Source organism: Callorhinchus milii, unplaced genomic scaffold, assembly GCF_018977255.1.
Source record: "Callorhinchus milii isolate IMCB2004 unplaced genomic scaffold, IMCB_Cmil_1.0 Scaffold12, whole genome shotgun sequence".
NCBI lineage: Eukaryota > Metazoa > Chordata > Chondrichthyes > Chimaeriformes > Callorhinchidae > Callorhinchus > Callorhinchus milii.
In genome coordinates this window covers 10742575-10759425 of record NW_024704753.1, presented here as the reverse complement: position 1 = coordinate 10759425, position 16851 = coordinate 10742575, and the positions used below count along the sequence as shown (strand labels likewise).

Below are 16851 nucleotides of genomic sequence, written 5' to 3'. Positions count from 1 at the left end.
ACCAGATGGTTGCTGGTGCCTGTGGAACTGAACCCAGCATGAGTTATTGCCTTCAGGAAAGGAGATGACACAATTGGATGAAAAAGATTCCTAGGAGAACTGTGTTTTTGTCCCTCCACCCTTAGGAAAGCTTGATGAATCTAGGAAAATCTTGGAAAGTGGAACTCCCAGAAGTCTAGGTCCTCTCATCTTTAGTTTTTCCATTTCTTCCTTTCTTATCACTTTGCTTTCTAACTTCTTACAGATGTACAGTATTAATAAGACATGGTTTGGCACAGCAATGCACTGGGTCACTTTGCACAGAAACCGCGTGGACAGATCAAGGTGTATTTACATGACAATTTCATTTCAACAATTAATACAGCCTTTGATATTGTGGTTAACCCTGTTTACCTTTCCCCTGCCCCCTTCTCAGCTTCCAGCCCCCCCAGATCGAGCTAGTTAGCCTATTGAAGAGCTTTGAGATATCCTTCTCACGTGAAAGATGCTGAATTATTGTAATATGATCTATATAAAGTATATATATTATGTCCCCCTGAAACTCCTGTGTTGAATTTGAGCTGTCATGATATTCTTTATGTGGCCTCCCAACATTTTTGATATAGTTGGAATGTACTGTTGATAGTTGTAAGTTTGCTTGAAGTTTCATTTTGGAAGAAGGCCTCCAAGCTTTGTTTTGAACTGTTTAACTGCTTTTAAACTCTCTAATTATGCTTTGGAGATGGGCCTGACTGTCATTAACCTAGAGCGTTTGAAATGCAGAACGCCTCTGGTACAGTACGGCAAGTATGTGTATGAAATTGTGTTTCTCGTTGAATAAAACATTGCCAGTTCATCCCCTGCTGTGATGACTCCAGAGAATCAATTAATAACTTTATCAAAGAGAAGTCAATTCAGATTTTAATGAAGAGGAAACCCCTGAATTCCTTGGGGAGGAACTGAGGGAAGGAAGACTATGAATAAAGCACATGGCTCTCAGCTAAAGATTAAAAGGAGTAGGTGAGGAGGTTGGAAAGTAGCTACTAGCCTCACCCACAGTGGTACAATATTCCGGCTGTTCCATTATAAAAGGATGTTTGTGTCTAGGATGACGGAGTTTATTTGATTTTGTAACGTGGGAAGATTGTTCTAGTTATTTAAATTTTGAAATGAATGAAGCAAAGACATGCATTGATCTTTATTTTAAAAGAATCTTTCTTTGTCTTCTGAGCCATATACTGTTCTCATCTGATTAGGAGGAAAGTGATTGCTTCGGCTATGTTTGCAATTATTGTCAACGCTTGTCCGCTGAGTTGGAGCGCAAGAGGGGAGTTGTCTCTAGTTTTTCATAGAATTATACAGGACAGAAGGAAGCCATTCGGCCCATCGTGTCTGTGCCGGCTCTTTGAAAGGAGCTTCCAAATCAATCTCATTTCCCCACTCTCTTCCCATAGCCCTGTAAACGTGTTGTCCCCAAATAATTATCTACTTTTCTCTTGAAAATTTTTATTGAATCGGCTCCCACCACCCTTTCAGGCAATGCATTCCAGATCCGAATAAATGATTGGGTGAAAAAATTTCTCCTTGGCTCCCCTCTAACTATTCAAAATCAGTGCCCTCGGGTTATTGACCCACCCGCCAGTGGAAATAGTTTCTCGTTGTTCACCATATCGAATCCCTTCTTAATTTTGAAAACTTCTATTAAGTCTCCTCTTAACCTTCTCTGTTCCAAGGAGAATAATCCTAGCATCTCTAGCCCCTCCTGATAACTGAAATCCCTCACTCCTGGTACCATCCTGGTAAATCTCCAATGCCTTAGCATCCTTCCTAAAGTGTGGGACCCAGAACTGAACACAGTACTCTAGCTGAATGTTTTATTTCATTTTTTTGAAATAATATATCCGTCGCTTGAGCTGCTCATCCAAGATTCCCAATGGAGGCTAACCAACTCTTTCCACAAGAGTATGAGGAGGTAACAGATTTGTGTAAATTGAGGGTGTAAGTTAGTCTCAGGCATTCAGGTGAACTCTCACAATTAACAAAACGGAAGTTTGAGCATAGTATAGGTATCATCCCCAAATTAGACTTGGGTCTTGATCTCTCCCTGTTGTCCTTTTTGTTAAATACGCATCCTGTTTCAGTACAATACAAGCCACGCTAACGATAGTTTTCAACATGGCCGCAGTTCCATGATAGAAGATTCATGACCAGCATGATGTCATTCACCACCAGATTCATAGAGGGATACATTGCAGTGAGGAACAGATGATTGAAAACCTGTAAGAAGATAATAATTCAATTTCAAAAGCATCACAGTTTTGTGACCACAACAAGAATTATTTTTCAGGATTAGAAGACTCACTGCACAGGGAAACACTTTAAATGCTTGTACACACCCAACTTGAGAATGCTTGTTTCCATGACAACTCCTACTAACAAGAATTTAGCATTTGAGTCAAGAGTTCTACATTTTTAATTAGAGACAATTTATCAAATCCTATGTCCGGTGTGATTTATAAAATGTTAATTATGCAGCAAGGTATAATTGTGATGGCCTTCTCTCCATTACCTCCTGCATGTCTGAAATGCTCTGCTAATTCCTCACACATCTAGAGTGTCATTCCTACATCAAGGCCAATCTCGGGGGCTGTGGGGTCCTTTCCCCATCCAAGAGTGGAAAGCATGCCTTTTTTGGAGCTCTTCTGCTCTTCTGTATTAATTTACAGATGTGTACTTCTCTCTTTGACTCATTTTTCCAATTGTTCACAATTTAATCATTTCAGTTCACCCACAAAAATACATAGTAACTCCTACTATGATTCAAGGTGTCCTTTGAGATGTCCACTTTGAGATGTCCTCCCAACATTTCTGACTTTTCACTTTCCTGGCTTTCATAGTTGATATGTCACTTTAAATGACATTTGGATATGCCATTGAATAATATACCTGGCATTTTTATAATTACAGAAGAGGACTGCATGTAATTCACAAAAGGATATAAATATACATGTATGCAAAATTGTATAGGCTAACTTAAGATCAATTAATGTAAAAGTAGCCTATAATGAGGTACAACGCAGTATATAAACAAGCTCCTGAGTTTAGAAATACATTAGAATGCCAACAAAAGCTTTTGATTCAAGTGATGCCTTGTCCATACCAGCCATATTTAATCCTTATAAGAAATTCCATCAATTTACAGACATTTAGGTTCTGTCACTTTCTCTCGAGCAACAATATCGAAGTTAAGTTATCACTGAATGATTACACTGAAAGGGCGACAAAGTTGATAGGCCGGAGGATAGCATTAGTGTGACAGTTTGATTTTTCATGCAAGGAAAAATCAGTGTAGACTTATGTACAATTGCATTGTTGTCTTTTCTTGTAATTTATAGATGATAAGAAACTACGATATCATCAGCGACAGACCACAATACACACAGTCAATCCACTTTACAGTCTTCATTTGGCTGGGTCCCATTCCAAGTAACGCAGGAGAGCCTCAAAGTGGAGTCCTATAGATTACTGGTTAGAGTAAGTTTTGTTACTCCTCAAGCTTGTTTACCTAGCAGTAACCACAACTTGCATTTATATAGCCCCTTCACATGGGGTAGTATCCGGGAGCGCTCGGTACCTAGGTAGGAACCCAGTTGTTGGTCGATTGGCGGATCGCTTTTCGGGGGGAATAATCCTTTCAAAAAAAATGATAATTTGGTCACTCAATCCACGCCTGTTTGAGGGACACTGCTGTGTGCAATCGGCTACCATGTTTCGCCCACAAAATACTGTCAATTCACTTTATAGTGTATCCTGTAAAGCGCTTTGGGACGTGTCGAACACTTGATAAGGTGCTCTATCAAATGCCAGGATAATTAGAAATGAATTAATGATATTGCTGTTAAATGTAGTACATGAGTCTTCGAAGGCAACCAATTTACACCCAGAAAAATTCCACAAACAGTCATGAACTGGGAATAGCAATTTTATCAGGATACTGGAAGAAACTCAAATTCAGATTGTTAAAATTTTTGTCTATAATGGAGTGCAGTAATGCTCTTTGCAATTATTCTACTTTTGTCCATGGGAATTAAATTGTTTCTAAACCATATACGGTCTTTTAAGAGGAGAAATCTTCGCACTCTGGTAGGTGTTACATTGTCTTGTTTGGATTTGCTCTCAGGTTCTTGTCATCCTAGAATTTGCTTCTGTAAGGAATAGGTTGGTTTAATCAATAATTTAGGCCCAGTTGAATGAATGGGAAAAAGAGCAACCTTCATATTTACTGCTTTTATATTCATAATGTTATCACATTTAGTGTTGCACAGATTGGTGAGGTTACAAAAACAAAATTGCCAAATTAAAAAAAAACTATTTTATGCGATTGAGAAGTCTTGACAGAGCGGGCCTGGCAGGTTTAAACATGGCTAAGGCAGCAGAGGAACTATAGAGCGCATTCAAGGAGGTGATTCGGAATGCAATGGACCAATGTGTACCCATTCAAAGCAAAGGTACCAAGCTTAAGGGCACTCTTGCCTGGTTGGAGAAGGCCACAAAACAACTTGTAAAGAGGAAAAAAAAAAGGCATTTAAGGCTATGAAGGAAAATGGCACAAGTGGACGCATTACCAGAAGGCATTACAGGATTGTAAAAAAGGTATCAGGATGGCAAGAGATGTGAACAATAACAATAAAAAGTTTTTCAGTTACATCAAGAGAAAAAGCAAAACGAGGGATGGATTTGGGCCATTGAAAGTGGGATCGGGTGAGGATAAGACAAATGATGCTACACAAGCTGGAGAAGTACTAAATAGGTTTGTTGCCTAAGTTTTTAGTAAAGTTTAGTAAAGAGGAGATAGGAAATTTATTGCATTTGGAAAGAGAACTCAGTGGTGTTGTGCCTTGGAGGTAAGTTGTGACGCTATACATATCACTACCAGCATGGTTGCCGAACAACTGTACAAACTTAAGGTGGATAAATTGTATCCAAGGATCCTTAAGGAACTAAGGGAGGAAATTGCAGGAACTCTGGCACAAACCTTTCAGAAATCAATGGATACTGGAGAGGTCCTGAGTACTGGAAAAAGGTAGACGTTACTCCTATTTTTAAAAAGGGTAGCAAAAGTGACCCAGGAAACTACAGACCAGTGAGTTTGACGTCCATTGTGGGTAAAGTTCTGGAGACGTTTTAAAAATAAGATCATGGAGCATCTGGACAAAATGATTAAAGATGGCTAATAATCATTTATGAAGTGGAGGTCCTATCAAACTAATTTACTGGTTTTCTTTGACTGTGTGGCAAAGGAGCTTGATGAGGGTAAGGAATCACAAGCACAATGGCTAACTTTGCAATTGACACAAAGCTAATGAAGGTGGTAAACTGCAAAGATGAACAGAATAGGTTACAGAAAGACTTGAATGTTCTTGGGAATTGGGCAGATTGAAATTTAATGTAGAGAAATGCAAAGTGCGTCACATGGAGACAAAAAATCCAGGAAAGAACTATTATTTAAATGGTAAGAAAATGATCTGTACAGAAAATGAAAAGGACTTGGGGATCCTGATTGATAATAAATTGAAGCAATCGCAACAGTGCTCGGCAGCAGTGTGAAAGGCAAATCAGATGCTGGGCTATATTAAAAGGGGAATATTGAGCTGAAATAGTGGGGTAATCCTGCCAATTTATAAATTACTGGTGCGACTGTACTTGGAATACTGTGTGCAGTTCTGGTCACCGCAACATAAAAAGGATATTGCAGTGATTGAGAGGATACAGAGGAGGGCAACCAACATGATTGAGGGGCTGGAGGGATGGGACTATAAGGAGTGATTAGATAAACTGGGCATGTTCACATGGGAGAAGAGAAGCTTGAGGGGGTGATATGATTACGGTCTTTAAGATTCTGAGGTAATAGATAATGTAGACCATGATAAGCTGTTTTGCCTTGTGCTGAACAGTAGAACCAGAGGACATGGCCTGCGATTGAAGGGGGGTAAATTCAGAACAAATCTGCAGAAACACTACTTCAGTGAACGAGTAGTAAACTTATGGAACAGGCTCCCTAGGGAGATAGTGGAAGCGTAAAATGTTGTTTGTTTCAAGAACAAATCAGATAGATTTCTGCCAGAAAATAATACAATAATAATAATCCTTGCATTTGATATAGCGCTTTTTACATCTTCTCGACGTCTCAAAGCGCTTTACAGAATAGACTGTATTTTTGTGGGCGAAATGCGGCAGCCAATTGCGCACAGCAGTGTCCCACAAACAGTCGTGGATTGAAAGTGACCAATTTATTATTCTTTTTGTTTTTGGAGGATTATTATTAGGAGTAAGGAAACTTGCCCAAGGTTTTGCTCTGCCTGGAATTGAACCCAGATGTCTCACTTGCAAGGCGAGTGCTCTAACCACTGAGCTACAGGTCTCCACTCGGGATACAGTATATAGTTTGCAACACGACATGTCAAGCAACTTTCGCCGAGAAAATTCTTATGTTCTAATTTATCTCTGGAGACAACTGCAGTTCAGTGCAGTATTGGGGTCCATAAAATCCCAACTAGCGCTATAAAGGGCCACAAACACCCTTTAATAGTGCTTCCATATTCACTGTGGCCAGAAATATAACTGGCTTAAATGGCACTTCAAATCCACCAGCTGCCAACTTCGGGGTGAAAATAGCTAATGTCCAGGCCACCTGTCAGCAGCAACCATTTTGTTTTCCTGTGCAGATAGTGATTTGAAGTGCCAATGAAATTGCCACAATTTTTTTCAGTAAATAAATAGGTGTCAACACCTTAACTGTGCTGACCCTGTATTGTAATAAAGCACCTTATATTGGGGTTCTGAAATGCTGCATTGCCTGCTCTTTCACACCACATTTCTGGATTGCTAATATAGAAGGCCTATTATTCTTATGAATGTAAAGTGCTTGGATTTAGAACTGTGAATGTTAAAGAGAAACATAACTAGAATCATAGAATTTTATAGCACAGAAGGAGGCCATTTGGCCCATCATGCCTGTGCCAGCTCTTTGAAAGAGCTACCAAGTATTCCCATTCCTCCGCTCTTATCCCATAACCCTGCAAATTCTTCCTTTATAAGTACCTATCTAATTTCCTTTTGAAAGCTCTTATTGAATCTGCTTCCACCAACCTTTCAGGCAGTCATTCCATACTGTAACAATTCTAGGTAAACAAATTCTCCTCATATCCCCTCTGGTTCTTTTACCAATTATCTTAAATCTGTGTCCTATGGTTACCGATCCACCTGCCAGGGGAAACCTATTTTTCCCTATCTACTCTATCATAATGTTCAACACTCAATTACATTTCCCCTCAGCTTTCTGTGCTCTAAGGAGAATAATCTCAGTCTCTGATCTCTCCTCATAATTGTAGTTTCTTATCTCTGGTATAATTCTTGTAAATGTTCTCCAAGGCCCTGACATCCTTCTTAAACAACAACAACAATAACAAAATTACATTTATAGTGTGCCTTTCATGTCGGAAGGACATCCCAAAGCGCTGAACAGCATGGGGGTGGGGTGGTGTAGGGGTGAGGGAAGGCAGAGAGGTGGGAGGTAGACCAAAGGCCCGGTCAAAGAGAAGGATCTTGAGACCGGCTTTAAAGGATGCGAGGGAGGAAGCGAGGCGAAGGGACCGTGGGATGGAGTTCCAGAGTGTGGGGGGCAGAGAGGCTGAAAGCTGAAATATTAAAACAGGAGGTATGGTACTGAGAATATTAAAGAAAATTATTTGTGGGTTTAAAGTGTGGTGCCCAGTGTTGGACACAGTACTTCAGCTAAGGCCAAACCAGTGATTTGTAAAGGTTCAACATAACTTTCTTGCTCTTATATTCCATATCTCTATTTTTAAAGCCAAGGATCCCATAAGCTTTTTTTAACCACTTTGTCAACTGGTCCTGCCACCTTCAAAGATTTGTGTATGGGATTCCAGGGTCTCTCTGTATCTGTACCCCCTTTAAAATTGTACCATTTATCTTATATTGTCTTTCCTCATTCCTCCTCCCAAAATGCATCACTGCAACCTTCTCTGCATTAAATCCCATCTGCCATGTGTCTGCCGGTTTCACCCGCCTGCCCTGTCCTCCTGCAGTCTGCTACTATCTTCCTCGCTGTTTACTATGCTTCCAAGTTTTGTGTCATCTGCGAACTTTAAGATTTTGCTCTCTGTAACCCAAGTCCAGGTCATTAATGTATATTAAAAAGAATTAGTGGAAGGAATACCATAAATATTAAAACAGGAGGTATGGTGCTGAGAATATTAAAGAAAATATTATTTGTGGGTTTAATGTGTGTCAGTCTGCCTCAGTCTGCAGCAAAAAAAAAACAATAATAAATTGGTCATTTTCAATCCACGACTGTTTGTGGGACATTGCTGTGCGCAATTGGCTGCCGCGTTCGCCCACAAATATACAGTCAATTCACTTTACAATGTGTTCTGTGAAGCGCTTTGGGACGTCCTCCCGACGTGAAAAGCGCTATATCAAAATGCAAGGATTATTCACACCTCTAAGTCAGCAGCTTGTGGTTCAAGCCCCATGTTGGGACTTTGAACTCAATCTAAGATGACAGTCCAATGCAGTTTGGGGAAGCACTGCATTATCAGAAGTGTCGTCCTTTGGTGAGACTTTAAACTATCTGCCGGTGTGGGTGGACGTTAAAAATCCCATGTCGCTACTCCAAATGAGAAGAAAATTTCTCCCAATGTCCTGGCGCTCCGGGACACTACCCCACGTGAAGGGCACTATATAAATGCAAGTTGTTGTTGGCCAAACTCCCACTCCTCCAGAGTAAATTGTTCACTCACTTCATTGGCTGTTTGTGGGATGTTGCTGTTCACGGATTGCCAGGATATACACAATTGCTACACTTCTGTAAAAGCCTTTGAAGCCTTTGAAGCCCTTTGAGACATTCTGATGACAAAATAAGGTGCTGCATTAAGTGCAAGGATTATTATTATGATGTTAATTGATGTGACTTAAATATTTTGTTTTCAAAAGTAAATCAAAATTTTAAAGTCAGATCCTACCCATTAAAATTCTTTTATCAAATTGTTTTGAAGAAATTTGTTGAACATCCTTTTGCTTGGTCCACTTCAGTCAGTTTATAAGCATTTAAAGACTGAATGCATCAATACATCTTTGGTAACATTGGCTTGGAATGGTTGTTAAGCTTAGTGGATGGGAGCTGATCCTATTTATACTGCAGTTCAGGGAGGACCAACTTGTGGGCCATAGGTTGCACGAGGGCTGCATTATATATATGCGTGACTTATATGTGACCGTAGTTGATTCTGTTTAATCTGGTTTTATGACCGTGAGTATCCATCCCAGTAATAACACATAGGGTAATATTTTGGAGCACTTCATGGAGTTGGACACTGAGTGAGGGTGGGGGAGAGAGTGACGTGGCCATGAGAGTGAACAAAGAGGTAAAGATTTAGGTGGGCCTTAAAGACAACTTGCATTTATATAGCGCCATTCATGTGGGGTAGAGTCTCGGACCAACAATAACTTGCATTTATATAGAGCCCTTTACACGGGGTCATGTCCCATAGTGCTTGACAGTGGCGGAGTCTGACTCCGAGCCAGGGGGAGAGGGAAGCACTTTGAAAACAAGTGAGAGAATCTTGAAGTCGATCTGTTCAGTAATTGGGGGCCAGTGCAGCCTGGCAAGGACTGGTGAGATGGAAGTCTGGAGTTTTGTGCAGTTTAGTATCTGGGCGGCTGAGTTCTGAATTCATTGAATTTTGTGTATGGTGGAGCTGGGGAGATCAGCGAGGAGGGCATTTGAAAATCCAGCTAGGAAGTGACAAAGACATGGAAGAGGTTTCGGCTGCTGTGAGTGCGAGGTAGAGATAGAGGCGGGCAATATGGCGGAGGTGGAAAAAAGCAGTCCTGGTCAGGGAACGGATGTGGGGGAGAAAGGAAAACTGTGGATTGAACCTGACAGCTAAATTGTGCACGGGTTCAGTGAGTCTGAAGAAGAGTCTGGGGAGTTTGAGGACTTCAGACCCACAGGAAAGAAGACATTGACAGGAGCCAAAGAGTATGGCTTCCATGTTGCCGACGTTCATCTACGTTTAATTTATGCTCACCCAGGACTTGATGTCCGTCAGACAAGCTGACAGGACGTCAGCGGACTGGGAGTCATAGTTGGAGGAGGAGAAGTAGATTTGGGTGTCATTCAAATGCATGTGGAAGTTAACACCATGTCTGTGGATGACATCGCCGAGAGGGAGCACATAACAACAACAACAAGATTGCATTTATAGAGCGCCTTTCACGTCGGGAGGACGTCCCAAGGCGCTGGACAGTTGGGTCGGGACCCAAGCAGGGGGGAAATGGTCAGGGTGAGGGGAGGGAAGGGAGGGTGCGAGGAGGGGAGGGAAAGGAGGGAGCGAGGAGGGAGTAGAGAGTTGAGAGGGGAGCTGAAGGCACAGTTGAAGAGAAAGGACTTGAGACCGGCCTTGAAGGAGGAAAGGGAGGAGGCAAGGCGAAGGCATTGGGGGATGGAGTTCCAGAGCCTAGGTGCTGAGAGGCTGAAATAAATATTGAAGAGGAGGAGGACCAAGGATAGAGCCTTGGGTTACCCCGCAGGTGACTGCGAGGGGGTGGAAAGAGAAACTGTTGGCCGAGATATATTGTTGGCGATTAGTCAGTAGGACTTGAACCATGCGAGTGCGGTCCCACTAAGGTGGATGAGGGTAAAGAGGCTGTGGAGGGTGATGGGGTGTTCAACTGTGGAATGCGGTGGAGAGGTCGAGGAGAACGAGGAGGCAGAAGGAGTCCTTGTCACAGAGAGAGAGGACATCATTTGTTACTTTGACGAGCGCTGTCTCTGTGCAGACCGGACTGGAGGGGTTCGAGTAGGGAGTGAAGGGAGAGGTGTGAACAAAGTAATTTGCAACCACGCATTCCAAACCTTTGGGCAGGAAGGGCTGGTTTGAAATGGGTCTGAAATTTGTGAAGTTGGAGGGATCGAGGGTAGGTTTTTTGAGGAGAGGGATGATGACAGTAGTTTTGAGTGGAGTGGGACAGAGCCTGAGGAGAGGGACTGGTTGATTGTATCAGCCAGTTGTGGACAGAGAAGGGAGAGTTGGGTAACTAGAAGCTGGGTGGGCAGGGGGTTGAGGCAGCAAGTGATGGGCTTCATCTTGGTGATGGTGGGGGAAAGGGAGGCACGAAAGATGGGGGCAAATGAGTGTAGAGTGTGTGCCGTCGTAGGAGGAGAGGGTGGTGAAGGAGGCATGGGTGGGGTGCTAGGCGACCTGGGGGAAGAGGAGGAGGAGGCAGCCAGGCGGATGTTGTCGATCTTGGTGATGAAAAACTATTCACACTTGGCATTTGAGGTGAAGATCGAGGGTGCTTGAGACGGGGCGTGGAGGAGGTGGTGCGTCGTGGAGAAAAGGATTTGGGTGTTGTTTTTGGCCTCGACAATGATTTGTGAATAGAAGGTGGTTTTGGCTTGAGAGAGGCAGCGGACATCAATAAATCTGAGGTTCTCCTGATTGGCTCAAACTGATGCTTGAGCCAAAGTTGGCAGTGAACCATGAGGTTGGTTTTGTGCCATCTTCGGTCGAGTGACCAGGTTTGGGATTTGAGGGAGCGGAGGTGATTGTTGTACCGGGGGAGCAGGTAGGCATGGAAATAGACCTGGTTTTCAGGGGGATGAGGGAATTTTAAGTTGAGGAGAGGTGATCGTTTAGCAGCTTGACCGCTGTGTCTGGGTCACTATGGGTGGAAGGGCAGAGGGAGAGAAATAAATTATTATTATTAAGGTCAGAGGTTGAGAGGGCACTTGTGAGGGTAATGGGGTGGGGGGGGGAGCTTTTTCCATGGGCAGAAAAAGATAGTGAAGGGCTTGGAGGAAGGGAGGGTGATGTGGATGTTGAGGAAGTGGTCTGAGCTGGCCTTGTCTGTGATGAACATGGTTGTGGGTTGGAGAGTTTACATGGAGGGTGAGGTTTAGAGTGGAGAGGAGGGCAGCAAAGTCAGAGGAGATGGGGCGGGTGGAATTTAGATCACCCGTTGAAATCACCCATTATGAGCAGGCTCCTTGTGCAGATGTACAGGGATGAGACAATAGAGGAGTTATCCGTGATGAAAGAGCCAGGAGGTTTGGGGGTGGGGGGATGCGGTAGACTAGAAGGCTACTAGTAAGCTTTCACTTAAACAGAAAGAGAGCAAGTGATACAGAGTGATAGAGGGGTGGAGTTCCAGAACTTACAGGCATAGGAATTGAAGGCTTGCTTCTCCTCACACCTCAACCTACATGGTTCTGTCTTTGAATGGGTCTGACCCTACTACTCACACCTTTTCCACTTCCTCTCCACAAACAGCTTCTCTTCTAGCCCTGGCACCGTCTCGTTTGGCTTTCCTCAGGGCGCTGTCCTTTGTCCCATCCTCTTCAATATCTATATGCACCCTCTTAGTAACATCCTCCGCAGACATGGGGTCAACTTCCACGTGTATGTATGACACCCAACTCTACCTCTCTGCCTCCACCCTTGACTTCAGGACCACTGCTGTCCTGACAGAATGTCTGTCAGACATCAAGTCCTGGATGAGAACTAACTTTCTACAGCTGAACGTCAACAAGTCTGAGGCTCTCCTGATTGGCTCCAGTCAGTGCCTCCACACCTCAGGCAGACAGCATCACCATCCAAGGATGCACACTCCATCTCACCGAGCCAGTCCGGAACCTCGGCGTCTTGTTTGATCCTCAACTGTCCTTTCTACTCCACATCTGTACCCTGACCCGCTCTGCCTTCCCCCATCTCCGCAACATCAGCTGGCTCCGCCACTGTCTGACACCACAAGCCGCCGAGATCCTCATGCACGCATTCATCACATCCAGGCTCAATTACGCAAACTCCCAGCTTGTCGGCCTCCCCAATTCCTCCCTCCATAATAAGTTGCAGATCATCCAGAACTCTGTAGCACATGTCCTATCCCACACCAGGCTCTGTGACCCAATCAGCCCCATCCTCGCTTGACTCCACTGGCTTCCCATCACCCAGAGGATACAGTTCAAGATCCTGGTCCTTACTTTCAAAGCCCTCCATGGCCTTGCTCCCTCCTACTTCTGCGACCTCCTATCAACCTGCCCGCTTCATCCGCTCAGTGGGCTCTGGTCTGCTTCGCGTCCCCTGCCTTGCCCGCCCCACCATAGGCGGGCGGGCCTTCAGCCTCTCTGCTCCCACCCACTGGAACTCCATCCCGCAATCCATCCATCTCGCCCCCTCTCTTGCCTGCTTCAAGACCCATCTCAAGACCCGCCTCTTCGACCGTGCCTTCGGTCACCCTTCTTCCCCCCCCCTGCCCTTCACCTTCCCCGATCCTGACCCTCAGCTCGGGTCCGAAGCACTGATTGTCCAGCACCTTGGGACTTCCTGCCAACATGAAAGGTGCTATACAAATGTAATTTTGTTATTATTGATGGTGATATGGAAAGGGTAGGGGACGTGCAAAAACCCCAAGTTAGCTGAGTGGAGGAAGAAGGTAGGATATTGGAGAGATAAGGAGCTGGGATGGATGGATTTTCAGGACCTAGAAATCGATGAACGCGAATACCCAATGATGACTGGGGCGATCGGTGATAAGGAGGTAGAGGTGGATAATGTGGCAGAGGTAAAGTGAGCAACTGGATGTGAAGTAAAGCTCAGGATTTAATTTGACGCTCCAGTTTGGAGAGTTTGAGGGAGAAGGCAGGGAGGTTGAGAAGGATGGCTTCTTCTTGACCGTATTTGGTGAGAGAAAGTTTTAGCTAATTCAGGCCTTAATTTCTGACAGGAAATCAGAACATCAATGGACCTGGGGTCAAGAATAGAAGTGGAAAAGTAAATTTTCCACAGCTGTCATCCACAGCTAATCTTGTGTCTGTCACACAGAGGGAGTGTGCAGATGAGGAAAAGTGGGGTCCTAGGTTAGAGCATGAGGTACTCCACATCATGCCAGTATCCATAAAATTGTTAGTATTCACTGCATAAACAAAATATGAAAATGCTAAGTAGATGAAGAAAGACAAAACGATTACTCATTTTAATTTTGTTTCATAAAGAAATCTTGATGGTGAGACTCTAATTCTGTTTAATGTCCTTTAGCCTCTCTTCGCTGAATGAAATTGTGAAGCGTGCAATCTGGTGATATCAGCCAGCAGCATCTCCTAGGGTTGTGTCCATTCACGTTTTAAGATTAGTATGAACAGCAACAAATTGTATTTATACAGGACTTTTCATGTCAGGAGAATATTCCAAGGCACTGGCCAGATAAGGATTTGCACCAGAGCTGGGGGTTGGATTTGTGAGGGGTGGGGGCCAGTATGTTTGGTCTATATTTAGGCTAATTAGGAGCTATATTTGTTAGAAGAAAAACATATATTTTCATGTCACAGTATAGACTTTTTCCAACAAGTCTCAGTTCCTGCAATAAGCTGCTTCGGACCAAAATTGTATTACTTTGCAGGAAGAAATTCATCTTTGCTTCAATTCTAACCTATTTGCCTTGTAAAATGCAAATTTTCTTTTTTACACTATAGTTCTGAACAGGCTATATGATGGAATAGCCCTCACTCTGTGTCTATCTCTAGGTATGATGTGTTTCCATTAACCTTTATTATCTAAACTTGGTCAGGTGATCACTGTGAAGTGGACATTCGTTCTGGACGCTGCACTCCGGGTGTGTGCAGAAATGGTGGAACCTGTACAAATCTTCCAGATGGCGGATTCAAGTGCAATTGCCCCTCAGGAGGCTACGAAATGCCGTACTGTGAAGTGACTGCGCGATCCTTCCCACCAAAGTCATTTGTGATGTTTCGTGGTCTGAGGCAAAGGTTTCACATGACTGTATCCTTGTCGTGAGTATTATACACCCTTTTATGCTTTTATAATAAGTTAGCTGGCTAGTAAGTTAGCTGGCTAGCATTCCTCATTAGTATGGAGAGAATGTTCCATCATATGGCAGACTGGTGATTAATTCTTGTTCGAACAGAGGGTCTTTGGAATGTGGAATTCTCCATCACAAGCTGTAGTGGAACCAGAATCCATGGATTCCTATAGATGGTTGAAGATATTAAAGGGTATTGGGATCAATAGGGGAGTGATATAAGATTACTTGGGTCATGCAGACAAACAAACACAGCATAAAGCTGAATAGGCTAAGTATAATAATAATCCTTGCATTTAATATAGCGCCTTGTCACGTCTTTGAGACAACTGAAAGCGCTTCACAGAATATGCTGTAAAATGAATTGACTGTATATTTTGTAGGCAAAACGTGGCAACCAATTGCACGCAGCAATGTTCTACAAACAGTTGTGGATTGAGTGACCAAATTATTTTTATGTATTATTTTTTTGAAGGGATTATTACCTCCAGAAAAGCAATCCAACAATCGACTAACAACCGGGTTCCTACTTACTGCTAGGTAAACAGGAAATTTGCTCAACGTTTCACCCTGCCAGAAATCGAACCCAGATCCTCTTGCTTGAGAGGCGAGTGCTCTAACCACTATGCTACAGGACTCCACAATATACTCTGTGAAGCGCTTTGAGATGCTTGACGACGTGATAAGGCGCTATATCAAATGGAAGGATTATTATTAGTATTACTGTCATGTGAAGTGATTGTGTTAGGCAAACATGGTAGCCATTTGTGTCACTAGGTTAGAGAGGTTAAAGAAATGAAACGTAATTAGTTGAGCACAGAATCTGTCTCAGCTGCATTGCCTCTTATGACCTGTATTAGAATCATAGAATTATACAGCACAGAAGGAGGCCATTCAGCTCATTGTGTATATGCCGGCTCTTTCGAAAGAGCTATCCAAATCAATCCCATACCCCTGCTCTCTCCCCATAGCCCTGCAAACTTGTCCTACCCAAATAATTATCTGCTCTCTTAAAAGTTGTTATCGAATCGGCTTCCAACACCCTTTCAGGCAATGCATTCCAGATAGGAACAGCTCGCTGTGTGAAAAAAATTCTCCTCATACCTCTGTTTCTTTTAACAACTATTTTAAATCGGTATCCTGGGGTTACCGAGCTACCCGCCAGTGGAAATAGTTTCTCCTTGTTCCCCTTTCAAATCCCCTCATAATTTTGAAAACCTCTATTAAGTCTCCTCTTAATCTTCTCTGCTCCAAGAAGAATATTGTCAAGCCTCACCCAAGAAAAATAGTTAATGTTCAAGATACCAAAGCCGTACGATGGAGCGTGACAATAAGGGTCATAAGAGAGTTTATCCCCTTCTAAGATGATAAAACCTCAAAAGGGGGAAGAACCTGAATTCTTTAAAGGGAAATTTCTCAACAGACTTACTGATTCATATTAAAAAGTGTAAGTTTGGCTCACTTTGAAATACTTTTCAGTAGGTCAGAATGTGGTGGCTTCTAGCCCAATATTAGGGCATGAGCTCACATTCCAGGGAGACATTCCTGTGCTGTACTCGGGGAGTGCTGATTGTCTGCGTTTTAATTTATAGGATGAACGTAACCGAGACCCAGTCAGCCTGTTCAGGTGGATGTTAAAGATCCCATAATTATTTGAAAGAGAAGGGAATTTCTCCTGGGGTCCCAGCCAGCAATCCCCTAAATAAAATTAGTCATTCACTTCTTGGCTGTTTGCTGTTATGTTCAAATTGGCTGCTGTTTGTCTACAAATACACTGCAGTTTACAGTAACATCTTGTGTGAAGTGATTTGAGATCTTTTGATAACAGTATAAGATGCTTTATCAAATGCAAGCATTATTATTATCTACATATTTTCTCTCTATCTCTAATTCTTGCCCCCCTCTCCCTCCCTTCTCACTCTGGTGTTTTGTCTCTTGTGAGATTTCCTCTGCAATGACACTCTGTGTAAG

At 43.1% G+C, this 16851-nt stretch overlaps 1 protein-coding gene across 1 annotated transcript in view; it reads left to right on the top strand.

The window, feature by feature from the left end:
- The window catches only part of celsr3 (cadherin, EGF LAG seven-pass G-type receptor 3), a 208750-nt gene that overhangs the window by 58462 nt on the left and 133437 nt on the right, over positions 1–16851 (top strand). Inside the window, 1 exon segment of the mRNA XM_007890243.2 lies at positions 14629–14851. Coding sequence (XP_007888434.2) covers positions 14629–14851 — 223 coding nt within the window.